The 16,007-nt window shown below is 43.4% G+C and overlaps 3 protein-coding genes across 4 annotated transcripts; all 3 read left to right on the plus strand.

Moving 5' to 3' along the window:
- The first annotated feature begins 2,672 nt into the window (after window positions 1–2,672).
- LOC136357287 (protein MKS1-like) lies at window positions 2,673–3,236 on the plus strand. The gene has a single exon (XM_066312340.1). It carries the CDS (start codon window positions 2,673–2,675, stop codon window positions 3,234–3,236), a length of 564 nt encoding a protein of 187 aa, XP_066168437.1.
- A 4,265-nt stretch (window positions 3,237–7,501) lies between these two features.
- LOC136357484 (uncharacterized) lies at window positions 7,502–10,006 on the plus strand. 2 transcript variants are annotated; one of them, XM_066312756.1, is made up of 5 exons: window positions 7,502–7,813; window positions 7,951–8,157; window positions 8,766–9,401; window positions 9,530–9,583; window positions 9,665–10,006. In XM_066312756.1, exons 3-5 carry the CDS (start codon window positions 8,772–8,774, stop codon window positions 9,791–9,793), a joined length of 813 nt encoding a protein of 270 aa, XP_066168853.1. In that variant the 5' UTR covers window positions 7,502–7,813; window positions 7,951–8,157; window positions 8,766–8,771; the 3' UTR covers window positions 9,794–10,006. The 2 variants fall into 2 exon arrangements, 1 of the variants encoding a protein (XP_066168853.1); XR_010742794.1 differs by lacking the exon at window positions 9,530–9,583.
- A 4,626-nt stretch (window positions 10,007–14,632) lies between these two features.
- Window positions 14,633–15,166, plus strand: LOC107275512 (uncharacterized). Its single transcript, XM_015790378.1, has one exon. The coding sequence runs from the start codon at window positions 14,633–14,635 to the stop codon at window positions 15,164–15,166; it is 534 nt and encodes a 177-aa protein (XP_015645864.1).
- Window positions 15,167–16,007: the final 841 nt, after the last annotated feature.

Raw genomic sequence — 16,007 nt, forward strand, 5'->3', positions numbered from 1 at the left:
ACAGCGCACAACATAATATGGGCCAAGCCCATATTCTCTCCCCCTCTCTCTTTCTCTCCCTGCCCTGTTCGCTCTCCTGTCTCTCACGACCGTTGGCGGCGGCGGCGGCACGGAGCTGCAAGGGTGACGGCTACGGCGGCGGCGTCAAACTGCGAGGGCCGCGGCGGCGGCGGCGTCGACGACGGCGTGGAGCTGCGAGGGCTGCGGCTGCCGCGTCGGTGTGGAGCTGCGAGGCGGCGGCGGCGGGGAGCTACTGCGAGGGCGGCGGCGCTGTCCCGATTGCGCGGACGGTCGCCGGTTGAAGCCTCTGCGCGTAGTCGTCAGCGGAAGGTTCGGGCGTCGTCGTCGCCGCATGCGCCTTTGGATTTGGCTTAGCAGGGAAGAAGCAGCTCGACGCGTGGTGGAAGCAACGACGAGCACTGGTCTTGGTGTACAATCTGGGAAGTCTTCACAAGATACAGTCAATGTAGGTTAATTACATCATCTGAATCTGATACCTGAATTTGTGCATACTAACATTTTGCTCTTCTCTTTTTGCTTGACATCGATAAGAGGAGAGTGATAAGGACTTCTCCCCGCCACCACCGCCGCCTCGCAGCTCCACGCCGATGCCAACGCCGCAGCCGCCGCGGCCCTGGCAGCTCGACACAGCAGCCGTGGCCCTCGCAGCTCGACGCAGCCACCGTAGCCGTTGCCCTCGCAACTCCGCGCCGACGCCGCCGATGCAGCCACCGCCACCAGTCGTGGGAGAGAGGAGAACAAACACGGCAAGGAGAGAGAGGGAGAGAGAGGGGGGAGAGAATATGGGCTTGGCCCATGTTATGTTGTGCGCTGACGTGGCGAGGGCTGACGTGGCATCCGACGTGGCAGCCGATGTGGCAAAAACCACGGTGAAAACAGCCCGGGGGGTTAAGTGTCCGGTATTGACAGTTCGAGGGTGTATTATATCCGGTTTTGTAGTTCGGGGGTGTATTTTAGACAAGCATAAGAGTTTGAGGGTGTAAAATGGACTTTTCCCTTTATATTACTAGGAGTGGCGGGTATGTAGTTGTTTGGAGTTAGCGTAAGGCAGTTCGGTTGTGGCTCCTTTGTAGGTCTTGCGTCGTCCAGTTTTGCCTCATGGCCGTCAGCCGGGTGCTAGTTCCTTCGACGATGTGTACAGTTTGGCATTTTGTTGATGTATGGTGGCTTGTTTTTTTTTTCATGTACGGCTGTACAACCTCTGATGCTATAATCTTTTTTCCCTACTACATCAATATGAAACTTTGTGCTGTTTGTGCGAATTGTTTTTTTGAAAAATATCATGAGTGAAAAAACCGTAATTCGTGGTTTTTAAGGGAAAGGGAAATGCACGATCAAGGAGCAGTGCCCACTTGGCAACGACAGAGAGATGGAGCAACGGGATGAGAGGCAAAGCCGCCAAGGATCCTGATTTTCTTCTTGCTCCTTATTATCCACTAATTGCATCCAGATTTTCCAAATTATATCCAATTTTATTAGTATCAGTAAAAACAAATGTGCCTCCTGCAATCCTGCATGCATGCCTTACATTATATATTTAGGGATTGTTTAGGTTAATGTCATTTCAAATCATATATACCATTTTTTAAAGCTATTAAATATACATATCAATTTAGTTTTTTTTACCAAACTCTGGTAAATACATAAGAAATTTTGCTAAAACTTGATAATATTATCAAATTGTCAAAATTTTAGCATTGCTAAAATTTAATAAAATTTATTTTGGCTACAATGCCTTAGCATTCGTATACATATAAAGTGTAAACACAAATTTACCATACGACAAGTACATATGTTTATTGCCTTTGTTTCTCTCTTTTGCAGCGTATAAACACATATCTGCATGCGTTGTTTGACCTGCCTACATATATTTACCAGCGTATTAGCATAGTCAAATAGGAGTAACACCTTGCAGATATTATCTGCCTCCTTCCTCCGGCCTCCGGCCCGTCTATGTACGTCCGTGCGTGCATCATCCAATACGCATAGCCCGCTCAGTCTCTCTCTCTCTCTCGTTGATTAATCGCTGGTTAATTTTAATCAAGCGTCTCATTTTGAAACTCATTTTAAACAAGCAAACTCAGTTACTAGTAGTACTCCTAGATGCAGCTGTTGACGATCAAATTAAACTGACTTTCTGATCACCTGAAACGAAGCAGCAATGCAGGCAGCAGGCAGCAGGCAGCAGCTAGCGTAGACGTGGTAGCGTTTATCCTGGAAGGAAGCAACCATCCAGAAAAGTAATACGGATAGGCGGATAGCTAGTCTATACAAATGCCCCCTTCATTCCAAATAAATTCAATCATAGCTACAAACATTGACATATATTTATCTAGATTCATAACTAAGATTTATCTTTTTTTATGACGGAGTAGTACTCCTAAGTAATTAAATCACTAAACTAACACCAACCACATCTAAGTGACGGATCTTTGTTAATGTTAAGGTTAGTATACGTAGTTGGTGCATTATTATATTGCACAAGTTTGATAATTAATTTGGTCTGCGTATAGTCAAATGCGCAGCAGGCAGATTAATTGGAGCAATATATTCAAACCTTTTCGCGCGCTTTTGACATCATCCTTTTGCTTGGCGCCATTATATAAGCATCTGCCTTCCTGCTGGCTTCTGCCACACGCAGCGAGCGAACCATGTCGTCCACGTCATCGTCGTCGCCGCCGCCGTCGTCGAAGGGGAAGAGGAGGCCAGGCGGCATCATCCGGGGCCCGAGGCCGCAGCCGCTGATCGTGTCGCCGCCGCCGCCGCCGCCGCCGGCGAGCCGGCCGCCCAAGAAACCCCGTGTAGTCGCCAGCGGCGGCGGCGGCGGCGGCGACGCCGGACCGGTGATCGTGTACGAGCTCACGCCCAGGGTCGTCCACGTCGAGCCGGAGGAGTTCATGGCCGTCGTGCAGAAGCTCACCGGCAATCGCAAGCTGTCGACGGCGACGGCGGCGGCGGCGGCGCCGGTGGATTCAACCGTGAGATCTGCAGATGATCAGATGACCGCCGGAGGCGGAGCTGAGATCACTGACACCGCCGCGGCGACGGTCGCCGACGACCAACTGGCGCTCGCGTTTGGGCAGCAGCAGCATTGGCCTGCACCACCACCGGAGATTGATGATGACAATTCGGCGAATCTTCCGTCGCCGGGTAGCTTCTTCTTGTCACCGACCACGATGCAGGCCTTACAAGAGCTGGCTTCTAATTTGTTCTAATTAATTAGCTCGATCTAGGATTGCAATTTTGGGGTCAGATCATACTCATACATTTAACACGAAGAACAGATGCACACAGCTATGCTGATGTTGTATATGTAATTAATAGCTTGTTTCAGTTCGGTCCTTCAGATATTTTCCTATTGATCTTGAGCAAAGTAAAATTCATTTGTTGATGAATTAGTTTTATCCAATCGACCCTCCAAGTTTGCATTTTTGTTGATCGGTACATATATGGTTAAGTGACAGACTAATAACCCAAAGAAAGGCACGATTATATTAATTCATCGAGCCGATATTTCGCTTGCATTTGGGCGTTGCAGCTTCCCTCCCTCGTATCGTCTCTCTGTTTATATCGTCGTTGATGACGGCGGGCGGGTGGTGACGGTGGAGAAGACTTCGCCGTGTCGCCCTCGAGCTCAACCTCCGCTTCGTGCATCACGGCCAGTGTTTTCCATTTTGGAATGCATGAAAATTTCGGTAAGCACCGAAATTTCGGAAGAACTTTTTTTAAAATTTAACATAGTTTTACTCAATTTAAAGAAATTATGACCAAATTCACAAATATTTGAAAAAAAAATCCAAAAATTTCCCTCGAAATAATTGCTTGCCGGAGGGGGGGGGGGCGAAATTTCCGAAATTTCAATCTCTAATCACCACCGGCGACTCTTTTTTTTTAAGATAATGGATATTAAATTTGGTGTTTACTTCAATTGAAGCTACCACTATTTATTACATTTTTTTTGGTTCAAAGCCCAAACACGACAAAAATAATCAAACATAGATCCTCGAAAAAAAAATCAAACATAGATGAAAAGATGACGCAACCATAACTACGTCAACCAAAGAAAAATATTAACTTATTCAAAGTTCATGTCGTCTTCGTCATATGCACGTTGCCTTACTCACAGTATTCATGGCGTCGCGTCGGTGTCGAGCCGCGCTTTTCGATCCCCTCTTGCTGCAATGTTGCGGCTCACATCCTTGACAGCGTCGGTGAAGTTGGAGTTGGAAACTCCTCGTCACACAGATGATGCAATTGCACATGTGGACCTCATGTGTGATGCAATCGACGTGCCGGCCCATATCGATCCATGGGTCTCATCGGTTGCACATATTTCCTAATAAGCCGTTTTGGCTTATATGTAACTCAAGTTGCACAAATTAATTTATATGTAAAACTTTTATATATTTGTTCGTAGAGATTTAAAAGCCAACGCTAAAAAGAAATTACGCTGAAAATATCTTAAAATCAACTCGAAAATCAAATTTGAAAATTCAAATTTTGACTTTTGATTTGGTTTATTAGACTAACCGATGGGCTCCACGACTTGCTAACATATACTAATTTTTTTCTTGAGCTTCGTGTCTCTCCCAATTATGTATATTCTATGTAAACACTTTCCTAGGAATTACACGACTAAAAGTATACTCCTCTGGTTATACTCTTTATACTCCTAGGAGTATAATTCAAGATCAACCCTTTATATCTTTTGGTTATCAATAGCTTTAAAAAATATTTAGTTTAAAGACACTAGAAATATATATATAGTTATCTTACTTAGTATAATGGAAGTAAAAAAAACATATTTATGTATTATATATGTTATAATAAACAAATATAATTAAAGATATATTTTAGAGATCATATCATCGGTGTATGTGACAATACAAGTATATGTTGTTGTTCCTTTTGTCTGTCAATTTTGCTCCGCGTATAAAGACGCATGTGTATGCACTGGTGGAGAAACCGTTTACAGTCCCGGTTGGTAACCCTCCTTTAGTCTCGATTGTCTAACCGGGACTATGAATCCGGGACTAAAGATAGCTATCTTTAGTCCCGGGTGAAATAACCAGGACTAAAGATCGATCTTTAGTCCCGGTTCGTGTTACCAACCGGGACTAAAGATCGGTCAGCCACGTGGCCGGCTTACCAACCGGGACTAAAGATCGGTGCACCATTTTTTTTATTTGCATGGCCCTGTTTGCTGTATGGTTGATTATATATATATATATATATATGGCACCTTAAGGTGCCACGAATTAAATGGCACGTGACACAGTCTCCACACCCACCGCCTGCGCGTCCCACCCCCATCCCCCTTCCCGTACCACCAACGATCTTACCGGTAGTTAAATTTTTACTTCTATATATCCACATGATAGCCCACCACATATAGACAGAATGTACGTTGTAAATTTTTAGCTGAACATTTTTTTATGTTCACCACTCGGGAATACGATTTAGTGTATGGAGCTTACATATCCCATTTGCAGGGAATATAGTCAATTAGAGCATTTTTTTATCTACAAGTATTTTTCTTTTAATCATACCTTATTTTTTTTATTATTTCTTATTTCTTGGTTCAAGTTTAGCAAAAAAAAAACCATTTTAATTTATTTTTAGGACAATACAATTATTTTTTTAACTGTCGTCTATATATCGCTAATACGTCATTTTTTATTTGAATTAAATGTTCTCATCTGCAATGTTTGTTACGAATCAAATGTTCCTTTTTTTCAACACTGTTAACAGTGAAATTTGGTAATCGGCAAAGACATTATCGGCTTAGAATCATTATCGACTGCAGCATCTCGGAATCAGCCGATGGGAGTTATCAAGTCGCCAATAGTCGGATTCTTGCTATATTCGGTTAAGGAAATCAATCTACTAAAGGAAGCTTATCCCTAAGTGACCGAGTTTAAAGAGGATGCGGCATGGCAATTTATCTATTAATTAGGAATAGTTTGTTAGTTTCCTTTTATTTTTAGGAAAGTGTGTTTAGTGTCCGATAAGGACTTTATGTTTTCCTTTTATCTTTAGGTTAGTTTCTTTCTTGTCCGACAAGGACTTGTATCAACCAATGGGTATAAATATGTACACTCGGGGTCTATGTAATCTATCTTCATCATCAATACAATTCGGCGCATCGCCACCTTTTACCTTTTCTACTTTATTTTATCGTCCGGCGGGACTTGGCACCCGACGCGGGGCTGCATCGTCTTCGATCTCCGGCAAAGGGATAAGTCCAATGTTCCGTCGGCCCAGGCAATTGTCTCATCTACATCGGCATCGTTCAAGGCTGCATTAGTACATTTGACCTCTTTGATTGCTCTGGTTTGGATGATATATTTGCCTACCTATTTATTATATGTCTCTGTTAATCTAGTCTTAGCATATCAATTTAGCTCTATCGGCTGCTTTTCGTTTTAGGGTTTCTGCCGGTATCGGCTAAATCGCGGTGCTAGATTAGATTAGCCTAGGCATCTACCACCCTGAAAACTCAGTCAACGGCTTGATTGTCTAGATATTATGTTTCTTTTCATACTTAGTGCTGCATCAGTTAAGTTTGATCTACTAAGTCGTGCTTGACCGCTAATAAGGGTTTCATCGGGGTTTCAGCCGGTGAGTTATCTAGACGTTGCATCGGCTCATAAGGATTGCACATACATATAAGTTGAATTTAGCCGATGACAACAAAGGTTTCACTGTTTTATCTAATCTTGTGGATTTAATGACATCGGACCACCAGCCGATGTGTGCTTTAACCTTCGGATCAGTGCTTATTATATCTTGTTTCTAGCCGATTGGTTTCTACTGGATTATATACTGAATTATATTGCTATAATATATTATCATTAGCCGATTGCCTTTATATCATTATCTACATTGGACATATAGCCGATTGCTTAAACCCTATCGCTATCGGCTGGTATCGGCATCGGCTATTATCTGCTATCGGCTGGAACTACTCCATCGGCTTATCAGCCGATCGGCTGTTTTGATCTACTATTTGCATATCTTGTCAGTTGCAGGATCAAACTGACTGGCACGCCCGCATCTCATCAACCTTTGGACCTACACAGGAGCTAAGCAGATCTCCCAGGCCGGCGTGTTCGATTTTTTCGTCAACAAACACACAATGAGTACTCAGTTACTTTTTAACTGTCATCGAAGTCCAGACTCAACACATCTTGGACAGGATTCAACCCCTGCAAGTAATGTTTTAACTCTGTTACCGTAACGCACCACCCAATTGTAGTAGTTAAACTTTAACTCCGCCTATCTATTCTCCAACTCTTCAATAATACTGAGTTATTTTTCAACTATGAGAAACGATGAATTGATAATTATGAACCCTTTTTTATTATTTTTTATCAGTCACAGTCTTTGCAGCAGCGAATCTTTAGGGACTAGTCATTTCAAACCGTCGACGCTATCGTCTCCCCCATATTTTCCGGTTAGTTTCTTTTTTTCTCACCATCGTCAGGGAGCACCCTCTCTCATCTCGCTGCTCGTGAAAGAGAGATCGCCGGCGCTGCCGCACGGCGCTTCTTGGCGGGGGTCCTCTCACACCGGCTGTGAGGTAACGTGCTATACTGATTCCACATCCCATCCCAAATCCATTTCCCCTTTTATTTCTTTCTTCGCTGCTCATTCTGATTCCACATCCCAAACCACCCACAACCTAGGGTTTCTTCCTTATTTAAATATTTTGATTCGTCTTCCCTTCTATCGTCGCTTGTGAAACGGAGGTCGCCGGCGCCGCCGCAAGTTGCTCCCCAGCGGGTGTGAGGTATTTTGCTATGCAACACTCCCCCCAAATGTCTACCCCTTTTCTTTTTCTTTATTTTTCCCTCATTTTGTTTCTGTATCCCAAATCATCCCCAACATAGGGTTTGCTCTCAGCGAAATCTTTTTTGTTTCGATTAGTGCACACATGGAGATCACTGTGAAAATGTCGGCCAAGGTGAAGAGGATCAGGTTCGCCGATTCTCAAACAGGGTGCGAGGTTGTCCTGCCCCAGACCATGACCAACGGCGCAACCTCCTCATCACTAGCCGTGGATGAAACAGCACAGACGAGGCCAAAATGAGGAGGCGGGCTTAGTCAGCAAGCAGGGGCGCAACAACCGACATTGTGAGAACACCCTTTTCTGCATATTTTTTTTGTCACTTTCCTCATACGTTTTTGCCAGTTAATTTTTGGCTACAATCTTTTATTGCCTTTCTAGGGTACAACCCCAACTAATTTGGGGAGTGAGGTTTTGCTCACTCTGTCACTATTGGGGCTTTTAGTCAGCACTAATCCTGGTGTAGAACATTGTGAGTGATGTCACTGTTGAGTATTACAGTATAAGTTAAATTTTTCCTATTTTGGGATTTGCCACATTATTTTCTCTGTATGAGGATGTTTTTTATAGAGCATATCTCAACATGGGAATGCGAATGTGTTGATATTTTACAGGCAAATTGGTGGCATCTCTTTTTTCTGTCGGATTTTTGACTATGGTGTGTACGTTAGTATCTATCGTTTGCGTTTTGCTCTCCCAACGATCCACCGATGGGTTATAGTGTTTTTCCTATGTATGTACCATTGATGACTATCTTTTGCAAATAATACCGTGGTGTGCAACTGTGTGGTCATTCCATATGTTTTTGTGAGTTCAAACATAAATCATGGTGTTCTAACTATTGGATGTTCATTTTTTGCTTACCTTTGCATGCATTTTTCAATTTTTTTCGCAGGATCCTATGGTCAAGGGACCCAACCTGACACGTTGTAGCGCCGCGTTGGCGTCGGAGGCTTGTCGTGCGTTGTCAAAGACGCACCACGAAAAGTTAGAAGAAATTGGATTAGATGCCGTGGCATGCATGAAACTTGAGAGCCTTGAGAAGCCAGATCTCATACAGTGGCTAATGGACAGGACAGGTCCGAACTCTATGTGCATTTTGATTGATGATGACAGGAAGATCCAGATCACCCCCCGCACTGTCCATCTTGTCATGGGGAACCCATTGGGCGGCAAGGATATTGTTATCCCACCTAACAAGGTGGTGCGAAACACCCACGATAGGATCACCGAAGAATTGGGGATTCAACGGAATGCTCAGTTATCTTCTAAAATGCTTATTGAAGTGATCAAGAACAGGGAGGACGACCCTACTGCAGTTTGTTTCTTTGTCATGGTTATCATGTCCAAGCTTTTACTCCCAACAACTGACTTCTATATCCCCAAGAGCGACGTTTGGGTTGCCGCCGATCTGGACCGGGTTGCTTCCATCGACTGGTCGAAGGCAGTGTTCCAAGCACTAAGTCACAGTCTCAGATGTTGGCGACAAAATCCGGGGTCGTCAATAGCATCTTGTGTGGTATGCTTGGTGGTAAGCACATTCTCTCTCTTTTCACCGGTCAACACTTTCATTTCTTAAGTATTCGACCACTGTTATTCCGGACATGTTTTTTTATTTCTATCCTGAGTATGAATTAATGTGCATTATACATAATGAAGTTCATGGAGGTCTACGACGGTAAACGGGAGCCCATTGAGGCACTGCAAATACCTGTATGAAACCTCCAACATATTGCATCGCATCTATAGTTTGTCGTACTTTCAGCATTAACATTATCCTTGTTTTTCCCACAGAGCGACTCAACGATTCTCCGCTCAAGCATCCTTCATCATATGGTATTCAGCGAGCACAACTTAATCACTCAGCACCATCCCGAGATCTCCCAGTTCAGCAGCTCACCAGTGATCAACCCTCCATCCTAATGCTTGTTCTTCCTAAATGGCAAACTCTGCAACACAATGTGTGTTTTGAATGCTAGTACTTGTCCATTATGTCTTTTAAAAATATTACCAGTTACAGCCATGTAATGACACAATACATATTTTTGCTATGAACTAGCATGCTAATAGTGTTCATAGTGCTCACCTACCCCGCGCAAGAATCTTTGTTCAGCGATTATATACTTTGTTGCATGATGTACAACAGGCTAAAATTTAACTACTATCTTTCAACATCATGCTATAATAGTCAAAAGTTAACTCACCATTGACGGTTTGTGCGCTCCAAAAAAAATGACATCGCTAACCATTTAGAGTTAATCTTTGACTCTAAACCGACGGCATCGCTTCCCATGAGCCAACGGGAGCAAAGTTAATATTTAACTTAAGATAATACTATACATGACATAGCGCAATCAGTTATGAACGCTAACGGTTAGTTAAAAATTAACTCCTAAAATATGGGATCTCAAGAAAGGAATGAAGATTGTTGCAGAACCGTGAAATGGGCTTTACGGAATAAATTGTTGTCTACCGTCATTATTGCTTTCCTTCCGAGAGTCCCCTTTCCCCGTAGTCTCCCTTCATGGCATGATTCAGGTACCCCGATTGGGTGAAGGTCTTCAATAAATTCTACGCAGAATTCAATGACCTCCTCTGTTCCATACCCCTTGGCGATGCTTGCCTCTGGACGAGCACGGTTACGAACATACTTCTTCAGAACGCCCATGTACCTCTCGAAAGGAAACATGTTGTGTTGGTACACAGGATCGAGAATACCGATCTCTTTGACAAGGTGACAAAGCAGATGCGTCATTATATTGAAAAATGAAGGTGGAAATATCAACTCAAAACTGACAAGACATTGCACCACATCATTCTGCAGGGCTTCTAATCTATTCGGATCGATGACCTTCTGCGAAATTGCGTTCATGAAAGCACATAGCTTTGTTATTGTTGCCCGGACATTGTTTGGGAGGATACCCCTTTTTACAATTGGTAGCAGCTGTGTCATCAACACGTGACAGTCATGAGACTTTAGATTTGTGAACTTTTTCTCCTTCATGCTTATTATTCGCTTTATATTCGTGGAGTATCTAGACGGTACCTTGATGCTTTACAAGCATTCAAACATACTTTCCTTCTCTGCCTTGCTAAGAGTGTAGCTGGCTGGACTCAAGTAATGGCTTCCTTTCTCCTTTGGTTCCGGGTGAAGGTCACCGCGTTGTTCCATATGCTTTAGATCATTACGTGCTTCCAGTGTATCTTTCAACTTTCCATATACACCTAGGAAGCCAAAAAGGTTTACGCAAAGGTTCTTAGTGAGGTACATCACGTCGATTGCGTGGCGGACGTCCAAGAATTCCCAATAGAGTAACTCCCAAAATATAGAGTTCTTTTTCCACATCGCCGCGTGACCATCTTCGCTCTCTATAGGCTGGCTGCCAGGCCCCTTTCAAACACTACTTTAAGATCTTTAACCATACAAACACTGTTTTCCCGCTGCGATGTTTAGGCTTTGTACAGTGGTCCACCTTATGTTCAAAGTGCTTGCCTTTCTTCTGTACCGAGTGGTTTGCTGCAAGGAATCGACGATGACCCATGTACACAACCTTCCTACAGTGCTTAAGATACGTACTTTCTGTTTCATCCATACAGTGAGTGCAAGCCTTGTACCCCTTGTTGGACTGCCCGGATAGGTTGCTAAGTGCAGGCCAATCGTTGATGGTTACGAACAGTAGCACTTGTAGGTTAAACTCCTCCTGTTTGTCCTCGTCCCACACGGGGACACCTTTCTTCTTCCACAACAGTTTAAGATCTTCGACCAGTGGTCTTCGGTACACATCGATGTCGTTACCAGGTTGCTTGGGGCCTTGAATAATAATCGGTATCATTATGTACTTCCTCTTCATGCATAGCCGAGGGGGGAGGTTGTAGATACACATCGTAACGGGCCAAGTGCTATGGCCGCTGCTCATCTCTCCAAAAGGATTCATGCCATCCGTACTTAAACCAAACCGTATGTTTCGTGCGTTCTTTCCAATGTCTTTAAATTTTCTGTCGATGTTTCGCCACTGCGAACCATCGGCGGGGTGTCTCAGCATCCCGTCCTGTTGACGCTCTTCAGCGTGCCATCGCATCATTCTAGCATTCCCCTTGTTCCTGAACAAACGCCTTAGCCGTGGTAATATAGGGAAATACCACATCACCTTAGCAGGAATTCTCTTCTTCGTTAGCTGCCCGTCAACTTCTCCTGGATCATCTCGTCTAATCTTGTATCGTAGTGCTTTGCAAACAGGGCATGCTTCTAGGTTCTCGTACTCCTCACCGCGATATAGGATACAATCATTCGGACATGCATGAATCTTCTAAACTTCCAGTCCTAGAGGGCAGACTATCTTCTTAGCCTCGTACGTTGTCTCGGGCAATTTGTTTCCCTCCGGAAGAATGTTCTCGATGAGTTTCAATAAATCGCCAAATGCCTTCTCACTAACACCATTTTTTGCCTTCCATTGCAAGAATTCCAGAGTGGTATCCAACTTTTTGTGCCCCTGCTCGCAACCTGGGTACAACGATGTTCTGTGGTCCTCTAACATCTTGTCCAAATTATGGGCCCCCTTTTCACTTTCGCAGTCCTCCTTGGCGTCCTGCAACATCTGACCAAGATCATCCACAACGTCGTTACCATCAGCATCCCTTTCCTCCTCGCCCGTTTGATTTCTTTCAAATCTAGCGTACTGAGCAAAGTCCAGAATATTGTCGTCTTCCACTTCATTTTCTTCCATTTCAACACCTTGCTCTCCGTGGGATGTCCAACAATTATAGCTTGGCATAAACCCCGACTCAAACAAGTGGAAATGAATAGTCCTGGATGCAGAATACTCCTTCTGATTCTTACACTTATTGCATGGACAACAAATAAAACCCTTTTGCCTGTTAGCTTCGGCCACTCTCAAAAAATAATGCATGCTGTCAATAAACTCTTTGGACCGCCGGTCAGCGTACATCCATTGCCGATCCATCTACATGACATGAAAAAAAATCGTACACAAATAATTATTCGTACAATAATGACAGTCATACAATAATTATAAAATAATTACAAACTCTTTCAACAGTCACACAATAGTGACATATCATTATTCATACAATAATTATAAAATAATTACAAACTCTTTCAACAGTCACACAATAGTGACATATCATTATTCATACAAAAATTATGAAATATTGCACCAAATAATTCTTATTTACTATTTCTAAAGTTTTAAACTAATATTAATGTGTTGTACTTCTTTTAATTTTCATTTTAGTTTGTTTTCTATTATTCAAGATTAACTTTCACTATATTTTCCTTCTCAACTATTTTATAAAACCTTTTTTAGCAAATAAACTAAATTTCTATATATTCTTTCTTCCCCACACAAATTTTCTCTCTCATCAACTTACAACAAAATTTTGGAGACAAAAAAGTGTGCAAAACATAGCTCCAAATGTAATATGACAAAAAAAACATTGGAGGATGAAGTTGCTAACCTTTTAGGCACCTCCGATTTGTATATAATCACCAAAATAAATTCACTAGAAATTTTGGCATGACCTCCCCTCTTTTTTGAAGAAATTTTGAAGCTTGCTCGGGCTGGAGGAGGAAAAAGACATATATATATATATATATATATATATATAGGGGTGGGACTTTAGTCCCGGTTGGTGTTATGAACCGGGGCTAAAGATCACCGGGATCTTTAGCCCCGGTTGGTAACACCAACCGGGACTAAAGTACGATCTCCACCAACCGGGACTAAAGATCCCGGGGGGGGCCTTGACAAGCCCTGACAGCATTTAAACCGGGATAAAAGATGATCTTTAGTCCCGATTGGTGTTAAATATGCCCGTTACCCTTTTTAACCGGGACTAAATATCATCTTTAGTCCCGGTTTTTGTTGCAACCGGGACTATTGTGGAATTAGGCCGACCAACGAAAGATGGTTTCTCTACCAGTGGTGCGTTGTTTGACCTGCTTGGATAGATTTTTTAAGGACTCCTGCCTATATGGATGGATGGATAGATAGATAGATTTGCATGGGAATTAATTAGCATAGTCAAATATAACTACTAGTACCTTAATTAAGCTACTGTCTGCCTCCTTCGATCCGGCCGGCCAGGCGGCCATTATGCACTACGTTCGTGCGTGCATCATCCGCTACGCAAAGCTCGCTCAGTCGCTCTCTCTCTCTCTCTCTCTCTCTCTCTCTCTCTCTCTCTCTCTCTGATTAATCGCTCTGGTTAATTTTAATCAAGCGTCTCATTTTGAACCTCATGTTAAACAAGCAAGCTAATTAAGTTCATATGCACTGGATGCAGATGCAGCTGCTGATGATCAATCTGAGTTCCTGACCACCTGAAACGAAGCACCCGCGTGCAGCTGTCAGAGAAGTATATATATTTGGGACCGTCTAGTGCACTGTCGACAGCATTTTGCACTGTCCAGGAAGTATGCGGCTACTAATTAACAAGTAATTAGATTATCATTAAACTAACACCAACCATATCTAATGACGGATCTTTGTGTTAAGGTGCATGATTAGGTGTGTATAATGATTTGGTCTGCATAGTTTAGTTAAATACGCTGCAGGCTGCTTGGAGCAATATTCAATTTAATCACATAAAAAACTCTGTCTGACCATTTCGCGCGCTTTTGACGTCATCTTTTTTTGCTTGGCGCCATTATATAAGCATTCGCGGGTGTTGTTTTCTAGCAGCAGCAGCAGCAGCAACTTCTGACGAGAACAAACGTCGCGGCCACTGCAGCGAGAGCGAGCCATGTCGTCGTCGTCGTCGTCGCCGTCGAAGGCGAAGAGGCCAGGCGGCGGTAGCATCCAGGGCCCGCGGCCGCAGTCGCTGATCGTGTCGCCGGCGGCGGCGGAGGCGAGTCGGCCGACCAAGAAACCCCGTGTCGTCGCCGGCGGCGGCGACATGGGACCGGTGATCGTGTACGAGCTCACGCCCAGGGTCGTCCACGCGCAGCCGGAGGAGTTCAGGGCCATCGTGCAGAAGCTCACCGGCAAGCCGTCGACGGCGACGGCGACGGCGCCGTCGGATCCAACCGCGACATTGCCGGACCTGGTGGCCGGAGGCAGGGCCGCCGCCGCCGCCGACCCACTGGTGCTCGCGCTTGGGCAGCAGCGTCAGCCTGCTCCGCCGGCGATTGACGACAACGACGACGACGACGACGACCATTCGGCGCATCCATTTCTTCTTCCATCTCCGGCGGCTGCTTCTCTTCTGTCGCCGAGTAGCCTCTTCTTCTCGCCGACCACGATGCAGGCCTTGCAAGAGCTGGGCGTTTTGTTCTAATTATGTCTTAGAGTTCTAAATTTCTAATCAATGTTTGTATCAGATCATACAGTGTTCGTGCAAAATTTTTCTCGATTAGGGGAAAATTTAGCACGAACAGTCGCACTCGAAGTGCTAACCGATCTGTACTTCTGTAGTATGTGTGTAGCTTGTTTCAGTTTATATTGCTCCTTCGGATGTTATTTTACTTTTGTTATTCGGCACTGTACATTTCTTGATCATTTTAATAGTTAACACATTAAGTGCAATTAATTTGTTGATTTTATTTAACCAATATACATCAGCCTTCTCACTTTGCATTATCTGAACTTCCTCTCTTGTTTTGAAGTTAAAAACTGTAGAAAAGGATTCTACAGCGTGTATATATATTTATAAATATAAATCTAATATTTACATAGGTTTGATTACAAATTGTCTAGCCATTGTTGGATCTTTTGGAAGTATGGTTGCTTTTTGCACGTTGGATAACTAAGGCAAATTCCATGTGAAAAAGCACTTGCATTTTACTTTGCAGATCTTCAACTGCTTCTTCTACTGAAAGATTATGAACTTCCTCTTCTTTTTCTTTCTGAAAATTAAGCTCCAGGCATTATCTGAACTTGAGATCAGGGAAATTCATTTTACACCAGGGCATGTATCACCGTCTTTTGAACGCCATCTAAATTAAATGATCATGCACAATTCTGAAAGCAAATCCTGAAAACAAATTTGTGTTAAACAAACCGAAAATAAATTACTGCGTAGTTAAGATGAATTCAATCTATACATGTCAAAATAAAAAGAACAGATCCCTCTAATAATATCTGAGAATTCACAGCGTACTCTGTTTTTATATTTCTCT

This window comes from Oryza sativa, chromosome 7 (genome assembly GCF_034140825.1).
Source record: "Oryza sativa Japonica Group chromosome 7, ASM3414082v1".
NCBI lineage: Eukaryota > Viridiplantae > Streptophyta > Magnoliopsida > Poales > Poaceae > Oryza > Oryza sativa.